At 43.4% G+C, this 21,434-nt stretch overlaps 1 protein-coding gene across 1 annotated transcript; it reads right to left on the reverse strand.

Annotated features, from left to right (window-relative positions):
* Window positions 1–1,855: 1,855 nt before the first annotated feature.
* On the reverse strand, window positions 1,856–20,993 carry CD83 (CD83 molecule). The gene is made up of 5 exons (XM_009913870.2): window positions 17,571–20,993; window positions 17,312–17,442; window positions 6,984–7,200; window positions 6,767–6,870; window positions 1,856–4,959 (listed from the first exon to the last, which is right to left on the reverse strand). Exons 1-5 carry the CDS (start codon window positions 17,611–17,613, stop codon window positions 4,801–4,803), a joined length of 654 nt encoding a protein of 217 aa, XP_009912172.1. The 5' UTR covers window positions 17,614–20,993; the 3' UTR covers window positions 1,856–4,800.
* Window positions 20,994–21,434: the final 441 nt, after the last annotated feature.

Below are 21,434 nucleotides of genomic sequence, written 5' to 3' on the forward strand. Positions count from 1 at the left end.
CAGAACTAACTGAAAAATTCTGCAGAGAGCAAAGCCCATGTTTGCACTGGGCTTGTGCAATTCATGCTTCCCTTAGGACCTGTCTCTTCTCTTAGTTGCTGCCCCTTGCCTTTGATCTGTCCATGGGACTGGGTTTATTGGTTTTGGCCAGGTTTTGGGTTTGGGGTTTTTTTTGCACTGTCTGTGACATCTGTCTTGTAACAGAGCAAACGCTTAAAATCAGCCCAGGCTGTCCATTTGCAGCGTAACAGATGCACTGGCAACTCAGCCACAGGGACGTAGCAAGCTTTTCCATCAAAGGGTGGGAAGACTCATATGGCTTGAATGTAAGATGAAGCCTTCAAAGGACCCACTGCTCTTTGCAACAACCCATGTCGGTCTTGCCACCACCCATTCCCTTGGTGGATTTTTCAGGATTTATGTCACTGCTCTGGAGAGTTAACAGCACTCTTCTCGCAGTTTTATACAGAAGTAATATCAGATGTAGTCAGCGAAAAGCAGAGTACTGCAAACACAGGTCTTGGCAGCGAAGTGAAGAGAGAACAGACCATCAACCAAAAAATTTGGTATTGTGTTTATTTGTAACTCTTTCATCTCCCCAGCAGTTTGTTCCACAGATGACTAAGAGTTAGGGTTTCACTGATATTTACTTAAAAAGGAGGTGTGGGGAAATCAGTCCCAATTTACCTTTAACTATGTAGCTGTAACATAGCGTAGAAGTGTTGTCTTCGCGTACGGAGATGAGGAAAATCAATTGCCGTTCCCGAGGGGCAGACGTATTGGTTGAGAAGGTCACTAAATACTTGCAGTTGCTCAATGCACTTGGAACCAGATCCCCTCAGCTCGGCTCTGCGCTGAGAGGGGGAAGAAAGGGAATGTGTGCGCCAGGGAAACGCTCTTTATGCTCTCCAAAATGGTCTTATCAAGGGCAGAAGAAAGAAGGGAGGCAGGCGTTCGGCAAGCCCCAAGAGCCATATTCTGTTCGTATCATTCACAGGCACATACCAAGGATTACTTTGGTCCACGTTGAATACAAGCGTGTCTGTAACTCCTGCTCAGGAGAAATAGGTTGAAAACTGTTCAGCCTTTACAGGAGATATTACTGTTGCAATGCTGTCAAGGTCACTGTCAGCCTGGGTTATCTGCTGTGTAAGTGCTAGCTGCGCAAATCGGGCTTAGCTAAGGGCTATAATTCATACACTCAGCATTTTGTGGATTATGGCCTTTAGCTTTCCCTCATTGCCATTTTGGATATTCATTTAGCTCTGGTGTATGACTGTTGCAATTTCTCTTTGGGGTAATTTCCCCACGTGGTGCAGTGTTTCACTGTATATTCCTTAATCACAGGCGTACGAACTTGCTTTCTATGAGTAATTTTACGTATAATGCTTATTGTTATCTTTGAATGCAGATGGTTCACCTTTGGACAAAACAACAGAAAAATGCAGGTTACAGAGGAAAAACAAAAATCAATTAAAAATTTACAAAACCCACAAGAAATATTAACAAGGAAGCTCCTGTGGTTAAGGCACCCAGAGGAGAGTCAGGAAACCTCAGATCTCTTCCCAATTCTGATCCAGACTTCTTCAGGAGCTTTCTGATTTCCAGGTGTCTTAGCTTTTATTTATAAAACAAAGGTTATAGTATTTCCCACCTCATGGATTTATTGAGATAAACTGAATTCCTGATTCTAAAATGTATTGTAAGAAAGTATTACAAGGAAGGGTTCTAGCATACATGTATGCTTTTATATTATCTGACAAAACTAAAGGCATACATAATAAGAAAAGTGGTGGAAAATAAATTTTTCTGTCCAAGAAAGCAATTAATCTGTATAATCAAAACAGCCTCTCGATTGTGCAATCTACAACGGATTCCCTTTAATAATGAAATGTTAAAGTCTAAAGAATGTGTGCATGTGCTCATCCCCTGTATGCCGGGCTAGCTGAGGCAGTAATTCTGAAATATGAATAGGTCCATATTGCAAGGAAAGGACTGTCTCTTCTGAGATACTATGTTGAAAAATGTGTAGCTCTTTCTGTAAGATTTTCAGTCAACACTCGATTTTTTTTATTTTTCTTTCTTCCCTGTTAGTGCTGAAGTTGCTGTAATATATTAGCTTTTATCCTTCAGTTGTCTGGTTCTCATTTGTAATATTTCTAGTTAATGTTAGGTTTTGTCCTACAATGCCACAACAGTTTCTTTACATCCTTTACATCCCAGATGTTCAGGCACCTTCATCGCTTTAGGATATTGCCTGTTTCTCTCCAGCTCTGTGATTCAGTCAAGCGCCTCAGCATCAGACTTTCTCGCTGCTGACGCCTTCTAAACTCTTTAAGGCGTTTAAGTGGCCTTGAACGTGATCACTTCTACTGCACAGCTGGGCCTACAGCAAATCCTCAGAACCAACCAGCCTGAAACTTCTGAGCCTGAAATTTGACTCCCAGGGTTGTTGCCTCAGGCCCCATCTTCTGTATTGCAGACAGTTTGGCTCGGGGAAAAAATAATGGGTATAGTTGCTTACACAAAGTCCCTTTTTTCATTCTGTCCTATCTGATCCTATTTATACATCTGACGAAATAATTTTAAAAGTGTTTCAGCCTTTGCCGCTGATTAATTATCAACCCCTTTCAAGTGAATTTTCCCTTCCTTCCTCTTATCTGCTCTCCTAAAAAAAAATATTAATAATAATAAAAGAAACAAAAACCTATGACTGTCAGGTGTTAAGTCTTTCTGATCAAATGGAGGAACTCAATGTACCCCAGGTACATGCACATTTAGTTCATATAATTGCCACCTAAATGTACAGGTCACTCGTGATGGTGTGCTGTATTCAAAAATGACCATGGGTAGACTGAAACACCCTTATACTTTCCTTAATGACTTGCCTGTCACTGGGGAACAGGTGGTTTAGAATGTATGTTGGAGAGAAAGTGAAATTTTGAGGAAAATTTAAATTATCTGAGTTCCTTAGAAATGCATAAAATTATCCATTGCTTAATCAATTATACACACATACATGCCCTCTCCCACAGAAGAAGCTGGATCAGGCATCTACATTATTTGATGCAATTATGTCAGTTGTAAAATAAAATGCAATTGATACAGAGTGTTTCTGGATTTATTTGCCATATGTGGCACACAAAAACAAATGATAGGTTAACTCTGATTTTTTATTTAAAGTATGTTACACGCATTTATATTCAAAAATCGATTATAAACAAGCAAATGTGGCATTAATTTACCATGCTCTAAGTAAATTGCATATCCCTTGTAACCATTCTTCTGGCCAGGCACCCCTTGGACTCCACCAATGGAGACATTTACCCTGCTCACAGAGGCACTACTGAGTGATGCACAGTGCTTGCCTCCCACCAGCACTTCAAAATTGGTCAAAGGATTACAGAAAGAGCATCCTTGTCACAGCCTGGAATTCCAAACTGCGTTAAAAATCCTAAGGTTGCAGTTTAACTCTTGAAGGATTTCTTTTTATTTTTTTTTTAAGATGTGTTCTTAAGTGCTTGCAAATTCTCATGTTTGGGCTCAAATTCTCATGCTGTGACATAAACACCCACAGTCACTCTGGACTCCTCTTGCTTCACCTTCTGTACCTGCAGCCCGATAAAGGAGGTTCCTTGATTTCAGACTCCAGAATCGCTCTGGTTTTCTTCAGTCCAAGAGGACAAGCCTTCTCTCCCTTATATTGTGTGCCTGAGTTCAGCTTTTCTCATGTCCTTGTTTCACATATACTACACACTGTCAGCACCAGAGTGGGTGCTCATATGCCCTGTCTTCTATTTCTGTATCTCACAGCTGACTTGATACATCCCAAACATATGGATAGTTGATTTCTTCCAAGCCATGGCTTTGGTCATCACTTGTGTAACTTGACCGACATGGGTGTTGCATACATTTGGCTTTATGTTTTCTAAACGACAAAATAAGTCATCTTTACATCTCGTTAATACCACAGGCTGCTTCATTCTTACTTTTGTTGCTTTAAGGTTAACGGTCTCGTTGAAACTTCCTATGGACTGATCTATGGATTCTTTATGGAGATGCCTCTGGGAAGTGACTGACGGACCCATTGTGCAAATCCATCCCTACTTCTCTTGCAGAGATAGAAAGTTCCTCTCAGTCCAGAAAGATTTCCAGAATATTTTCTCTCTTCTTACATTTCAGCCCGTCTGTCACTCTCAGATTTAAAAATGAATGTTGATTTGATTCACCCAGGACAAGAGCATGAAGTCACCTCTTCAGCCTACTTGAACATCACATGACAAGTTACATCCCATTTGCAGTAAAGGAACTCCATCCAGAATCAGGCTCAGAACACGGAGCAGAAACAGCCCCACATACTTATCTGTCCGTCCTGCAGCACCTGTTGCGTTTGCTTTTGAAAGATGAGAGCTATTAGTTCAGTGAAGAGCTTAATCTCCCGGCTTTGCGCTCCCGTGGCCTCCCTGTCACCTGGCCTTCATATCACAGGCACGTTCTTGCTCAGAACAAGAGGGCTGCACAGCAGAGTGAAATAAAGTTGATGCAACTTCATAACAGCATTGCAACACTGCTGTGTAGCTGTAATGGTATTTCTTAGCTGCCTAGCTCCCAAAAGTTACTGTAGTGCATGACAGTGCTTTTCGAAGGCTTGCCCAGTGCAAGCAGATCACTGACAGGCTGCCTATACTTTCAGGCTGTTCCGAAGAGGCCATATATTGCTGTTTATTTCCTCTCCGTACAACTCGGCCATCCAGCTCGTGTCATGTTTACTGATGAGCCCACGGTGCTGTCAACGTCATCTTAGACAGAACTTGAAGTAAACTCATTTTTGCAAGTGCTGTTGCTGTTTAAATCCTGGAAAGTTGTCATTTCACGTACATTGATGAGGGTAAGCATGTGTTTCATATCTGGTCTGTTTTTTTGATAATTGGGAGACATACTCTCTTTTCTTAGACATGTCTAAAAAAGAAAGCAGAGAGGAAAGCTTAAAACTGAGAATTCCTGTGAAAGGCAATTTTTTTTTTAAAGCTTGAAAGTTTTGCTTTTTATCTCTGCTAACCATGGCTTATTAGACCTTTTTTATTTGTTTGTTACCAGAAGCACCCAGTACTGTTTCTTGCTCAATCAAGGAGCATTATAGGACAAAAGCCTTAGTCACGAAAGGAATTTTATATTTAATTCAAGTTTTCATATGAACAGGCCTTGCATCAAGCTCTTGCAAGTGTGTTTCCACCTGGCTTCAATACAGGCCAGCGCCTGAAATTTCATCTAGTTGTCAAAGTAAAGCCCCAGTCCTGCCAACCAGCCTTAAACTTATTGTTGCTGTTGAGTTTAGTGGAGATAAGGCACAATCTCCACAAAAGGAGAGGACAAGGCAACCTGTAAGAATTTAACAGGCATTTTAAATAATGAAGCTCACTTGTGGGATCAGGGAAATATTAAATTTTGATGAAAGCTAGGTTGATACCTGAGACTGGACCTCACCCAAGAGTAAGATACACGTAATTCCACCAGAGTGGTTATCTTCACTACTTGGCTCTGCTTTTTTTTAACTGCAACACTAAAACTGGGACTTTTTTTTTTACATGTGGGAAGGAGAGGCTTCTGTGGAGATCTGAAATTCTTTCAGGACACTGAGCAGAACAGGGGCATGTGTCTCTTCTGAGTGATATCCTTGCTTTCATACTTTCATCCAAACAAATTCCTACAAGATTTATCTTGTCAAACTTTAGTCTGAATGGCACAAATTACTGGCAGGATTGTCAATCTAAAAAAGAGACAGGCATAAATTTAATTGCTCCCTGAAGATACATGAAAAGCTACATTTAGCTGCAGCTAATTAGATATTCTCCAATCAACAGCTATGATTCATCTGCTGAGGAGCAAAACAAGAAGACAAATATGAAATAGGCAGCAAAAGTTAGATTTGACCTCCCAAAACGCTGGAGGTGGTTTTGTTTTGTTTTTAATTAGAAATGCAGCCAGTGTTGCACTGTACCAAGACCTGAGGCTCATGCTGCCTTTAAGCCAGGAGGCACAGACCTCCTGGTTTTTCTGCACGAGGGGGTGACTTCACCACTATTGCAAACAAAAAATATTTTTGCTTCTGTGAACTGAGCTTCCCAAATACCTCCTCTCCCCACCTTTCCCAGAAATACCTGACAGCGTTAAGGGTGTGGATAAAACCCCCAGGATGTTCTTTTCCAAGGATCTTAAAATGTCTGTTTACCAAGAAAGATGGAGCTTCACAAAAATGCCCGTCTGAAATGGGGTTGTCACCAATTTACAGATATGGATACTGAGGCAAAAAAATAGGTGGACTTGAACTTGTCCGTCATGCCACCACACAAAGCGATGCCATAGGTGAGAAAGGGATCCCAAGGGCCTGTGCCTCCATCTCAGGCAAATGCTGTTCCCAAGCACCAAAGCAGAAGAGCTGTTGATGTGCCCTTGAACTGAAGAGTAGCTTCCACTCAGAGTAACTGGAAGCAGAAATGGGCAGCAGGGTGCAGGAAAATAACTGTCTGGTTTGAGAAAGATCAGGGTGCAGTGAAATTTTATATCTCTTTTGGACTCCATCCTCTGTTTCTTGTGCGCCTGAGTTTCCTCTGGCTTTGAAAATACCGTGTAAGTATTTAAAGGATTTGATCATAAATTAAGTACAAACACCAACATCTGATTGGCTGTGTTAAGGTGGTGCTAGCAGAGAAAATGAGTGCGGGGTGGGTTTTTTGTTGGTTTGTTTATGAGAAAGGGAATTACTTACACAGGTAAAAAAGATGAGCAGCAAGTAAAAAATCCCAAGACAAGTCAGCATGAAAAGCTCAGCTTTGTATTTTTTTAGTTTTTCATCTTCTATTCCAGGGCAACCTGAAATGTGAAGCAAAGTGTTACATTGTTCTGGTGTTTATAAAATATTTTTAAACTGTTACCTTCATGAAATGCCACGTGGAGCATGAGACAGTCAAGAGTCTCTACTGTACCTGTTACTCTTAATGTGACTGTGCCACTCAGATTGTGTTCTCCACTCTGTTGCCCCACAATGCACTTATATGTCCCGCTGTTTCGGCTGGTTGCATTTTTGATCCTCAGTGAAAAGAAGGTGTCGTTGGAGAGCTCCAGGGACCCCCCAAGTTCTTTTGGATAATGAGATTCCACATCAAGGACTTTCCATGCTATTCCTTCGCCTTCTCCAGCCATCTGGAAAACACAAATATATTTCTCCTCTTGGGCAACGGTGTCAGCCTGAGTTTTAGGGGAAAGAGAGTTTTAAAGGCGGCTTATGGCTGAAAATACAGAGGCTGAAGAGAGGTGGGGGGAATCTCAAAAGCATCTAATACGTTCATGCTCACAATGTACGTGCTCACATGCACATTTTTCCTTAAATAGACACTATATTCTAAATAGATACTATAGAGCTATTCTGTAATAGCTTCTTAATCTGCTTCTCCTGGACACAATCCTGGTGGAGATGTAACATGATAAAAGGCAGCGGTAGAGTTTGCTCTCAAAGTGTCTACGCAGAGGCCCCAAAAGAGTTCAAACAGAGAGAGACGGTCCACGGGGATGGAGCCGAGGCAGCAAGAGGCATTCCTACCCAGCTGCTTAGCAGTGGCTCTGGGGACCGGAGGTCCCCAGGAGAGCGTGGCAGCAGGCAGGTAGGCTCCACCGCTCCCTGCGCTCGCCCTGCCAGCACAATTTTTGCCGTGCAGCGATGGGAATTCAACCTGCCTACCCGGCAGGCATGCCGCAGAGCGCGCCGGCTCTGCCAGCACGGGCTGGCATCCTCCCAGTGACCCTGCAGCCCAGAGCTCCTTGTGGGAACGCAGCCCTGGAAACTGCACTTCCCCGTGCCAGTCTCTGTGCAGCTGACCCCTGAAACCACCGTGCCTCTCTGGAGGAATGGGGGTTTCCCCCTTCCCCTCCCCTCCCCTCTTCGTTGGAAGCAAAGAACAAAAAATTGCTTCAACTCCTTCAGATTCAGTTGCGTGAAGGTCACAAGCAGGTTCTGGTGCACTTGGGGAGCATTTGTATGTTGAATTTCTTAATTGTAACCAGAAGAGCTACATTCCTTGGCATTGCTGAGAGGCTGCTGGAGGAATGAAGTGTATTCCCAGAACAGTTTGTACTGCAGGGTGATAGGATGCACTGAAAATGACAATTGGCTGGGAACCACAAAGAAGAGAGAAATCACTAACTTGATTTGAAAGATGGGAGAAGGGTTTGAATTAGCCCGTGTCCATTCTTATTCATCGACATTGCTCCCTGGGATTCGAGGCAGCGTGCCTTCCATGAAGGTTTCCCGAGTAATGAATTCAGTCTTTCTGTGGACCGCCAGAGCCAGCTCATACAGTCCAAGGCTCAGCTTCTCAGCCAAACCTATCACTAATGTAAGCCAAGACTTTTTTATTATTTTATTTTAACAGACACATTTTTGGGTTGCATGTTGGTGCTTACTTTCTATCAGTATAGCTACTGCATCAGGGTATAACCATCACGCTGTAAGTTATTAAAATTAACACAATTTTCTCATACTGAGGCTAGGAGTATCTGGTTTCCCTTTCATGTATTTGCATGACGAAAGCGTTCTTGGGGGTCTGGAGAGAAATATGGGCCTGATGCCCCATTATACTTTGCTACTTTTGCAGCCCTAAAATGGTGTAAAGCAAGCTGCAAATTGGGGAACTTTCAGGAACTGGGGAATCGGACTAAAGCACAAGATCTTCATAATTGTAAAGATCCTTTCTCAGAAAGGTTTGGGGTTTTTTTAGTGCATCAACTGAAACACAGCAGTAATTCCCTGGGGCTTTCCACACTTTACCCAGCAACAGGGAAGAAAGCACATTCTTCCTCTTAATCCCCCAGTAAATTTACCCCAGCTTCTCTTTCTTATTATGCTCAGCCCCAAGCACCTATGAGATGAGCAGTACCTATGGTGGTTTTCAGGCTGTAGGGACTTCACTGTGCTGCAGGGATTTAGAGATTTTTCAGGCCCTGCACATTGTCAAGAGATGTGGCCAGAGGAATTCCACTACCCAGGCTGGGCTCAGCTCTGGTCACAAGTGGGTCAACAGCAGTTAAGTGGAGAGAGTTGACCTCCCTCAGATCTAATTTTTGCCACTCTCCCTTCCCTTACCACCCCCTTCCTTCGTGAAATTTAAAACTGCCCACAGGGCAATAAAGAGAACCAGCCTGCCTGCCCTTTGCATTGCCCTAAAATGCAAATAGGAGGTCTGAGCTACACACAGAAAATTGGTTTTGTTTTTTTCTTTTTTTTTTTTTTTTTTAGTTCACCGGTAGCATAAGTAATTGCTGTCTTGGGTGGTAAATGGTGCTGTGATTCTTGTGGCTGAGACCTGGGAATCAGAAAACACTTTGATCTTTCTGTATGCAATTGTAATCACCACTGCTAGTATAAGGGAGAAGTCAATTAAGTCCATGCATCCTATGCCTGACCATGCTCTTATTCCCAGTGAGATTTTTGGTAAATGATTTAACTTCTCAATTTTATGGGGACACTGAGGGATAGGGTTGATTATTGCCTCCAAAGCATTTCAAGGTGCTCAGTTGCTGTCACAAGTACAGTGACGGTGACCCTGGAGACAAGCAAGTCAAACTTTGCCTTACACAGACCCGCTCTGCGTAAGGCAAAGCAGTGTCCGTGAAGCTGCACTAACAACATGCCTTTCCCCAAAATAGAAAACAAAGTTACTTCGTGGCCTAATCCGGCTCCCTCACTTGTGGAGAAACCAGTCGCGATCTGGATGGGGGTCACAAACCTGTGCATTTGGGGAGGAGGAGTAACGGTTCATATGTGTGGGTTGAATTCGGGTTTTGCATGCCTCTTTTTCTCCATTAAGTCTCCTCTTTACTGAAGAGCAAAGGCAGGCAAGGCAGTCGTTTGTGGTGCTGGGGTGCCTAGCAGCCTCCCTACATTTTTTAGGCTACAGAGACATCTGGTGGCATTTTTCCAGCCTCTACACACAGTGCATCCATCCCTACTCAGAGGTCACAGCATCCCCTTTCTCTGATGCCTGAGCCAAGCCTTTTTCGGCTGCAATCTTATCTGCTACTACGAAAAAAAATCAACCCCTCCCTTTTTAAAATCTCTAAGTAGCAAGGAAACATCTGAGCAAATTTGCAGAGTATGTCCCCATATCCCAGTTGTGTAAAAGGAAGTCCATGAGATGTTCAGTAAGGTCATCATTCTGCCTCTTGCTCTATTCAAACCAACCTCTTTTCCCCCCAAACCTAATTAAAATTATGAAAATGCCACTTTGTTTGCCACCTCCTGTGAATTACTTGGCAGACTCTCACTAGACAGATCATTTTGCAGCTCAAGCTCCTATGATAATCCAGCGCTAATTCATGCCAAATGTCCTCCAGGTGATACCACAGCCCAAGGTAAATGCTAGGGGTTTTACCTAATTAATTCCACACAAGCTTAGAGGGATCGAAGCGAATGCTGTTGGTGGCTGCAATCCACTTGTGTAGGGACCATCTTCTTCTTTAATCAGCGACAAAATATTTTCTGCCCGCATTTCGTTTGCATTTCATTTCCTTTCCACCGTGCTGGCAAGCGAGCTGCAGCATGCCGGCTCCCTCTGCTCCCCACTGCCAACGGGAGGAGGAAAGGGAGGTTTTCTTTTCCTGCTCCCATGTTTGCTGTTAATGGCTTTACCAAAATTCGAAAGGCAAATCATGATCCGTGCGGGGACCAGTAGAAATGCTACTGAATCTATTTACATAAAAAGGGTCTCGTTGCCATGCTGGCTGCTGGGGGTTACTGAAGCAAGAATTTTGCTGGGAACAGGGACCTGCAGGCTGGCAGCATCATTCTTCCTATCTGCATAAAACTACCCATTAAGAAAATTAAGCAACAAAAGAAATGTGAGTTCATGTTTATTGTCACATATACGTTCGCCAGCAGCAACGTTTGTGACAGGCTTTTTCAGAAATCAGCTGGGGGGCTAAGTCTGTTGTTTTCTATCATATCAATCACCTCCATAGCAATGAGAGGAAATGCTATCCCCAGGGGCTGATACTGTCCAACACCTTCATTAAACGACCTGGACACTGGGGCAGAGCAAGTCTGCAGATGACACAAAGCTGGGAGGAGTGGCTGATACGCCAGAGGGTCCTGCTGCCATCCAGAGGGACCTCGGCAGGCTGGGGACGTGGGCTGACAGGAGCCTCTTGAAGTTCAGCAAACAGAAATGCCAAGTCCTGCCCCTGGGGACAAATAACCCCAGGCACCAGGACAGGCTGGGGCCAACCTGCTGGAAAGGCCCTGGGGGTCCTGGTGGACGCCAAGCTGACCATGAGCCGGCGATGAGCCCTTGTGGCAAAGACCACCAACAGCCTCCTGGGCTGCACTCGGCAGAGCATCTCCGGCAGGTCGATCCTTCCCCCCTGCTCAGCCCTGGTGAGATGCACCTGGAGTGCTGGGTCCAGTCCTGGGCTTCCCAGTACGAGGGAGACATGGACATGCTGGAGAGAGAGTCCAGCGAAGGGCCACAAAGATGATTAATGGCTTGGAGCATCTGACATACGAGGAGAGGCTGAGAGCCAGGACTGTTGAGCCTGGAGGAGACCGGGCTCAGGGGCATCTTATCAACATGTATCTGATCGCTGGGGGGATAAAGAAGCTAAAGCCGGACTCTTCTCACTGGCCTCCAGAGACAAGACAGGAAGCAATGGGCACAAACTGAAATTCAGAAAACTCCATTTAAACATAAGAAAAACTTTTTTTACTGTGGGGGTGGTTGAACACTGGAATGGGCTGCTCAGAGAGGGTGGGGAGTCTCCATCCTTGGAGACGTTCAAAACCTGGCTGGACACAGCCCTGAGCAACCAGCTCTAGTTGCCTTATTTTAGTGAGTTTAATTGAAAGTTATTCTAGTTCCTAAAAGCTTGTAAATGCTTGGTCTAAAGAGGTTGAGATTTTCCCACATGTATTTTCCAGTCAATTGACCGATTCCTGTTAAGCTTCTCCTAGCCTGGACCTTTTTGGTAAGAATAGTGGTGGTGATACAGTGGATATTAAAATGGGATAGGTTTGATTGAAAATACGGCTGAGCTGATACATTTCTGTTCTCTGACTGGCTGAATTACGAGAAATAGGTAGAATAATTAGGCCTCCAAAATTTAAGTGCTCTTCAGCAAATATTTCTTTTTCAGAGAACTAAAAACAAGGTGTAAGAAGGAGAAGAAACACTTTTCTTGGTCCTAGCTGGCTGGGTTTTAGCTGCAGTTTTGAAAACTGCTACAGCATTACACAATTGTGCCACTAAACAAAGGCAATTCACCCATGCTGTAGTACTTACACCCAACTAATCAATTAAAATTTAATTTTATCATGTACATGTGAGAGCAAGCAGTTGTTAAGTTAACTCCTGCTCTCTGCTCTCATTGAATCCCTTTTCTCATCGAGCTTTTCCCAGACTAAGGTGGTACGTTGGCTCCCAGGTAAATCAAAGTGCCAATATAATCCACTTTTCCCATGAAAGCAAATTTTTATTTCAAACAAAATGGTTCAGGTCCAAAACTGATGTCAGTTTAAAGGTGGAATGTATTAACATTAATTTATTTTCTTCTGAGGGTGGGATGATTGTAAAAATGGGTTTGTTTAAAATTGTACCAGCAATAATGGCCAAGTTGAAATTTCTGACTGCTAAAGAGATCTAAAAACTATATACAGCCAGAAGGAATTTATTTTCTGAAGCAAAATAGCTAGAATTCTGGCAATGCCCGATAGCCAACATATAATGAATCACAACTGAGCTGAAACCACTTAATAGGTGTATTTTTCAGCACAAAAAGCACTTTCACATTTGATTAGTGCTGAAGGTGCATCCATATGGTTCCTATACAGTGTCATGTAGAGATACCAATGTTAAATTTGAAAAAAACAGACATAAATTGTGGGCACATGAGTGAACTCTAACTGTGCTTTAAAGGGGAAAGAAAAAGAAGAAAAACCAAAACCCAACCCCAAAATTACAGCAAAGGAACTGCATGTGACACATGAGCCAGCTGGAAAAGCCCTCTGACTCAGTCACACAGCCTCTTTATTGTTTTGGGGTTTTTTTTTTTAGCTAAGGGCATCCAGTGCTAGCTCATGTCAGGCAAAAGAATTGTTTTGGTCATGAAATCATTTCCACTGCTCCCTTCCTGTCTAAATCATCAATGTGTTGGAGCTACTTGGAGCTGAATAGATGTCTGAGGAGTATTTAACTGCATTTCTTTGGGTATGTTAGAAATTAGACTGAAGTAATTTAGCAACTATTTACCTATGCTAATAGGTAATAGCTATGCACATTTAGCAAAAGTAATTTCCTTGGAAGGAAGGTGCGATTAATATTAAATGTCTATAAGGTTTATTCTTATTTTGTAATATGACTTCCCCCTCTAATTCTGCCACAATTTTATATTTTTCAGGGAAGTGTTATAAAGTTAACAGACTTCCCTCCACTGAAGTATAGCCTTCTTTCCTCTTCCTCAAGATTTGTTTTAGATTAAGACTTTTCTGGCTATCACATGAACAAAATAGCGAAATATCCACTGGGACTTCATTTGTGTGTGTATAAACTTGGTTTTCAAACTGGATATAAAGTGATAATTATGAGGTTTTATGAAGTGGTTCTTATTTTCAGTGTGCTACACAAAGAGAAACTGTTCAGTTTTCATTAGCCTTACGAGGCAGAAAGGTAAGTAAAGTTTCATTACCCGGGTTCTTGTTTCATAGGTGGGCCGTAGAGATTCAAACCAGTATTTCCATATACAATTCCCAGTACCTGGGTGCTTATGCAAAAATGACCTAGTTTTCAGTTCTCAGTTGGCAAACTTCCACACTGCTCATATACGGGTTTATGGCATATAGGTTGCCCAGCAGTCCTAAAAATGACCCACACTTGAAGGGTATCATCATTATGAACTCTCTAACTTTTCCATGGCCACATAGTGAATGGGGTGAGAGCTGCACCAGGCTGGAAGAGGACTTTGTGCTCTACCTTCTCCCCAGTGTGCTAGGCCTGCCTACTTCAAGTATTTCTAAGTAAAAATCATTTTGTCTGAGCTGACTGAGTGTGGTCCTGATTCCGCACAGAACTACTTACACTTCATGCAGATAAGCTAATTAGCTCCAAGGATACTGGGTGCACAACAGGTTAAACACATGCATGGCTTTTTTGCAGTACGAGATATTAGCAAAAGTGAAGGAACTGTTGAATGCAATCCTTCTTTTTTATATCCAGTTGGATTTTTGGCACCAGAATATTAACTCCTTTAAACAATTATTTTTCCATACAAAACTGAAAAAGCAAGTACTTTTAAACAGCATCTCTTTTTTTTTCTTTTTTTTTTAAAGCAGATTGTAACAAACTATTTAAAAGTACCCCTTAATTGGTCAGAGCATGCAGAGGTGCCAGTAGGAAGGAGGGGGTTGTTCGCTGAGCGTTCACCCTGCGCAAACAGCTGCACGTGCAGCACCGTAATGTTGTCGCCATCATTTTTTTAAAGCAGCAGAAGCAAAGGTTAATTGCTTGCATTTACTGCACAGTTCAAAGTGGCCTTATACAAAAGATTTAGCCTAACAGCTGCTTGAACTTTATAGTCTGAAATTTCATACCATTTGTTGGAATTACCTTTTAATTAGGCCTTTGGGGGTATATGTGGTGTTTATTGATTAATCCTTCAGTAGTTGTTTTTTAAATAACAGATTAATTCTCTATGTTGGGTAGCCCAGTCATGCTCTGCCATTCCCCCACCCTCCTTTTGCAGTGTCGGGTGGGGACAGCAGCACGCAGCCAAGAAAAGGGAGAGGGAGAAGAGTGGGAGAGGAAAGGAGAGGGAGAGGAGAGGGAGCTTCAAGCTGCTGCCTATTTAGCTAGCCCCACAAGCAGAAGAAGTATGGCTTCTTCAGCACAAAACACTGAGCCTAAATTAACTTTTTTCCTGCTGAGAGTCAGGCTTTTTAGCTTTGGTGCTGTGCTATTCCTAATATGGCTGTGACTGTGGCTTGAGCTAGCATCACCAAGAGTGGCATTAACTGCCTGTCCCCGCTTCCCATCTCTCTCCTGGGATGAGTAACCAGCAGACTGCAGTACCATGGTTGGTGCCATCAGCCCCTGAGGATGGTGGCAAGAGCTGAGGGTAGCTACGTTTTGTTACTTCTTGTGGTTTAGGCAGTGCCAGCAGAGAAAAAAAGCATGAGGTCCTATCATGCTGGGCACTGGAAAAACAGTCTTTTCCCGAGTGAAACGTATGAAGGAGGAGGAGCAAGGAGACCATGGAAGGAGAGGACACTGGCAGGACATGGCAGGGGAGGTGCAGCGGCAGTCGAGACTGCTGCAAAGGAAAGCAGCACGAGCGAGGGCCGCCGAGGAAGGGGCATACACAAAAGGCATCATCAAATAACACCCTCCCTTGCATGTGCAGTCATTTTGTGCCCAGGTGGAGCTGTAAAGAGCTACGAGACAACATGGAATATGGTCTACAGGGTTTCCTTACACTCTTTCATCAGGGCAATGGCTTTTGGCTCCTGTGTGTTGCCTGGCCCTCCCAGCTGCCACTGACCTCAGAAAGACATGCTTCTGGAGGATCCCCACACTTCAGCCTGCTGAAACTGTTTTTGGTTTTGTTGACTTCCAACAGTGGTTTGGGGGAGAATTTTCAGGGATCCAGTCAACCTCTCTGTTTAGTACTCCCCCACCCATAACCACTTCTGCTCAATTCCTCCAGGTCCACCAGACTGCATGGTTTGCCTGCAGTGCGCTCCCTGCGCTGTCTAGATTCTGTGGGAAACATGGGGCCTTAAATAATTAGCATGTATCTGTATGGAAAATACATGTCTTTATCCAGCTTTTGAAGCAGAAAGCAAAAAAAGAGCAAGTTGACACCTATGCCAGCTCTCAGAGTAATCTGCAACCAAATGCATTATTCTCTCCTCTCTGTCTCCCACCCACATTTAGTTCAGCATTTTGGAAGAAGAAGGAGACTATAGATGCTGCACTTGCTGATGGGCTGGTAGCCAGATGTTCGAAACAGCTCTTTCAGAGTTAGGTACCTTTGGGTTGCAGTTGTCATCTAGTCAGTAGGCAGATGCTCATTGTTGTACTAGAACTGACACTCAGATGGACTGCAAGTTTCAACCACAGAAACCCTATCTAATAACACTGTTTGTTGGTTTACTATAGGGAATAATTTTAAAAATATATCTGACCAAGCTGCTGGGGAAGCCAAGGCTGTGGCTTTATGTTCTGGCAGAGATAAATTAATAGTTTTCACTCACCAACAATAGGGTTTTTTCCCTTCCACTGCTCTCCCATCACATGGGAAAGTAATTAAACTCTGTAACTCACAAAATCTATTTGCAGATTGATTTTCCCCTATTACAACAAGCAACAGCAAATTGACTTAACAGGCAACTAGAGGACCACCAGGACTGACCCATGGTAAGTGGCGGTAGTGCATGTCTGGGAGTGAAGAATGAGGGAGAACAGAACTTTTTGGCTCAACCATAAGCTGAAATTATGCCCTGAGATGCAAATACATGGTACAATACAGCAAGTCAATAGCCACTTCTTCAGCCACTGCGCAACTCTGCCTCTCTTTCTACAAGAAATTTAATCTTGAAAGCGTTGAACAGAACTTGCTGCTCATTAGCCAATTGATCCTTGTAGCCCTCCTGCAAATATGTGGTCAGCAGGGCTCTCCTGCTTTGGAGATGGGAATGCTGAACCAGCACAGCCACGACTGGACTTTCACTTCGTGATGCAAAGAGATAACTCAGAATTTGTAGCTCTCCATCAGCATTTCTGCATACCCTGCCCTGATGTCCACCTCCACTAGCCAAACCTTCCTAAAGAATAGCAAGTACTTGATTAGTTCTTCTATTTCAAACAAAAAATCAGCTCCTGTTTGGGGGGAGATTAACCAAGGCACAATATCACTGATGTTTCAAGGTTTAAATACCAGCTTTTGCTCTGAAGAAACATCCTGGAAAGACTCCTCTTTGGAGTGGTATATGTACATGGGGCATCACCTGAATTCTGATCCCTGGAAGCCAGCAATATTTAGATAGAAAAGCAGGCCAAGAGCAATTCAGGGATCACGCTCAAATAGTCTGTCTACATTGACATGGAAAATGCCAGTTCTCTGTGAACAGCTCAAATGCTTTCATTGCTGCCTTATCTCTGCTGCACTGAGAGGTGGATGCCTCTTTATAAAATAACCCGTTTTGTACAAGACAAGCCAGTATCAAGTAGGAAAGCAAAGCAGACTGCTCAAGTAACTTAGGGTTTTTTCTTACTTTGTACCAAGATGCTGTCTGGTAGGTGACTGAGGAGTCCCAAAGAACTTTACAGGGCAGCAGCGCTTCTTCAGCACATCTCACAGCAACTTCTGGGACCGCCACAGAAGCCCCACTGATCAAGCACCAAACTGCAAAGCACAGGTACACATCACCTTTAAAAGAGTTTGCCCAGGTAATCCTCCCTCTCTTCCCAAAACATATCCCCACAAAATAAATGTGAAAGACCAGAATGAAAAAGGCAAGGCTCCCCACTTACTGTTGCACAGGGTGATGAGCAGAGCGTAGACTACTGAAGACATGGCTTTTGCTGCTTTAAACCACAGAGCAGCAACAGTGTGCCTCTTCACTGGACCGACTGTGAGAGCAGAGTGAAACTGCTACTGCTTCTGGAGTGATATTTCTGGAGGCAGACTGGGGAATCCCCCAGATGGCTTATCTTGAAGGGCCTCGTCACAGGGAAAACCCCTGCGTGTAGGAGCCAGTGCTTCTCCGTTTAAATCTGTTAGGTCACTCCCATTTCTGCAACTGGTTTTATTCTTTTTTTCCCCGCCCTCCGTGTTGATCTGAACAGAAATAAGGTTGATTGTGGGGCACTGTGGGTCAGTGTGGAGGGCATCAAAATCAGCACTGAAAGAATCTCTGTCTTGAGTGACAAAACAGCAGGAGAAAGGGTTTGTCAGCCTCACAAAATCCCCTCTCAACCTTCTCTCTGCAGCTCTAACAGAACAGTGTCTGTGCAAAGGTTGGCCAGATGAAGCGACATTTCTGAAACCACATTTAAGTCCTCAGGCTGTAACACTACAAGGACACCGTGACTTGGGTCTAAGGGCTAAGCAGGAATTTACAGCATGGGTGAGCAATACAACTATATTTCTGTAGTGTTAAAGTGTAACTTCCCATGTAGGCACTCATGATGTAGAAGCAGCATCTCTTCTTAGAGTATTTTGTCATTTTCAAGATAAACAGGGGCAGCTGGCATGACATAATTCTACCAAATTATATGCTGGAAAATTTCCTCATGGAAAAAAAATCAAGGCAGCTCCCAGAAGAGGAATCATTTGGACATCCCCTCCAGATATCTGAAACAGAAAAAAAAGTCCTTTCCTTGTGATCTGTAAGAGCTGTTTCCCCCTGGAGAATTTTTGAGGAAGTCTGAGGTTGATCACAGAAGCATTTACAAATCATGAAACTCTGAAAGTTGCTGACATGTTATTTTTGGAAAACAGTTCTGGCTGCTGTATTTAGGCTACTGAGATCATGGTGGAGAAAAGCCATTTAAGAGGGAGTTTTTTGAGTTTTGATGGGTGCAGAGTGCATGGTCAGCCCCTTTTGAAAACCGGTGTCCTAGAAGCCACATCAGGCTGGGCACCCTAAAAAGCTTTGAGGAGAAGTCAGTTTGACAAGTCCTTGGCATGCAAAAGTCCAACTCAGATGGGTAAATGCTGTGAGTGGGTAACACTTTTGGAAACCCCAATCTGTTCTGTGAGGGAAGTCAGACAGCAATTTCACTGGGGTCCTCGCTGTTGAAATAGCCTACTTATTTTTAAAGCTTTTTGCATCTATCTTCACTGACCAGCATAGTAAATATCACAGGCTCTAAGCTTTATTTTTCTCTTTATGTTTTCCGGTTTCAAGGACCTTAATCCCTTACTTAGAAGATAGGTACAAGTAAAATGTAAATCCCAGTGGATCTCTCTAGAGGGAGAGAAAATCCTGAACTCTCACTTCTTTCTCCTGTGTGAAATAATAGAGTCCTTGAGAAGACAGAAGTGAGAGGGGGGGTTGCTGAAGGAAATCTTGGAGAGAAGAGGGCTCCAGTTAATATATTTCACATCTGTTCTTCACTAAAATGATAGCTCTCCCGCCCCCATGAGTCAGCCACACATCAAGCCCACCTCCAAGAAGGGCACTCAGCTTTCACCCAAGTGCCTTTTTCTTGAGTCCTGCAGAGCTACATATTTACCCTTCATAAACCAATCCAGAGGGTAAAACCTTCTCTACCTCCCCTTTCATTGTGGGGAAACCCCCAGTGAGAAAACCACAGTAAGCTCCTGCCCCTGCTGTGGGTCAGCCCACAGCAATCTTTCCCAAAATGGCCTGACCAGATGTAGTCTGGAGGGGCTGTGGCATGCCTAAGGCTGAGGTCACAAGTTTGCCCACACAGAAGTGTACTGAAGGTAAGCATAAAGGGTCAGGCTTCAATTTGATCTGGGAAATGTACATGCCACACACACTTGCCAAGGTGATGTTAAACAACATTTTTCCTTGGTTAGTTAAAATACAGGAATTAGGAGTCTTAAAAACATACGTTTTTTCCCTCTAGGACAGGCATAGCTTCAAGCAAAACAGCCCTTTTCCTCCAGAAGTATTTGCAAGCTCAGCTGCTGTTCCACAGCACAGTATGTGAAGCAAGAGAGCAAGACATGGAAAACAAAAAGTGAAACTCCCTTTGCTGGGGGGGAAAGAAATAATTTTGTTTCTAAACTTTCCCTGGTTGGGATTTTTTCTTTAGGGAAACTTTGAACCAGGCTGTACTTTCCATCCAAACTTTTAATATCCTTTATATGGTTTCAAAGAGCAAGCCTGTTATCTCCAGAGCCCTGGAAGCTTCTTCAAGTTTCACTGCAGTCCTAAGCAGTGGAAGTGATGGGAGCTCAGAGGGACCGGTTTGGGTGTGGGAGTGAGGAGGCAGTGATTGCCTGTCAGCCTTCTCCGTGAGAAACAGATCCACATCTTTGCAGGGCCCTGAGGAACTGCAGGAGCTGCATGATTATGTGAATAAGTGGAAGTTTATTGTTAAATGCATTGTTCTGTGGACCTAATGAGACCTGCTTTCCTACAGGTGTGTCCTATTGCCTCTTCCTCTCCTTCCCTCACCCATACCACTTGCTACACCAACCATAAGCCCTCAATCTCACCGAGCAAGAAGCACCATCTGCTCTGGTGAGTCCAGAGCTGCACATGTGATGACTGACATTAGCAAGCGGCATGTAGAATGGCTGCGTTCTGCCTACCTTTCCCTTAGCAAGGGCACTCATTTGGATCTCTGTCTTTGACCCAGCTGTTGATTTTCATGAATTTCATAGGCACTTAATTCTCTTTGAGCCCCAATCCCTCTGTCAGTTTGATAGAAAGCAGGTTCAGAACATACTGGCTGATAGACAGCCAGATGGCATGATCACAGAAATTTCATTCTCTGTGGGAAATGAGGCTAGAAGCACAAGGATGTGGGATGGATTCATGGGATAAGGTTAAAAAGTCAAGACTATATTTTTTTCAGTGTTGATAGAGCCTCGACAATGCTGTTTGTGGAATTGTATCTTTTTTCCTTGAACCAGGTAGGTACTGGCTTCCTCAGATACTCAGGTAGTGGATTTTTCTTATTTTTTAACCCAGTGTGTGGCTGCAAAAGATATGTAAGATTCCTTCTTACTTCATGTGTTTGCCCCTGAGTGCCAGTGTTCATCAGGAAACAGAGAGTTTGAAAAAACCCAAAACCTTAGGTGTCTACACACCTAAGAGTTGCCCACAATGAAGAATCAAAGGTTAAGACAGAGGTGTCAAAACAGCATTTAGCACTTCTGGCAAGGCACAGGTTTTTCTGTATTGGGATATGATTATCAAATATCCATTGTTTCACTGCATTTATGTTCCTGCTTTGAATAAGGTCCATCCATGTGCCTCATATCTATGGTGAAGCCACTGGCGGGGGGGGGGGGGGTGTATTTATTTATTTTTCTTATTATTAATCTCCTGTGCAGGAATAAAAACTGTCTGCTTCAGTTCAACTGAGAAAACCAAGCAAGGTTTTGTTTTATGTTTTAGTAGTAGACAACCATTTTTAAAATAATATACCATGTGTAATGTGGCATTGTCAGCCGAAGGAACAGTGACAGAAGAATCCACAGCCACAAATGCAGAATAGTCATGTATTTTGAGGGGCCCAGCAGAGCTGCAGTCACAGCGTTTACTCTCCTGTCATGCTAGGATCTTGATGCTCACCACACCAACAATTAAAATCAACTGAGTGTTTCCAGGTTGCAGCTAATGAGAGGTATGTAGATTACTTACAAACTGGAGTTGGGCAATTTTAAGGACAAAGTTCTCTTCTCTGCCCCTT

The sequence above is a fragment of the Haliaeetus albicilla genome, chromosome 21 (genome assembly GCF_947461875.1).
Source record: "Haliaeetus albicilla chromosome 21, bHalAlb1.1, whole genome shotgun sequence".
NCBI lineage: Eukaryota > Metazoa > Chordata > Aves > Accipitriformes > Accipitridae > Haliaeetus > Haliaeetus albicilla.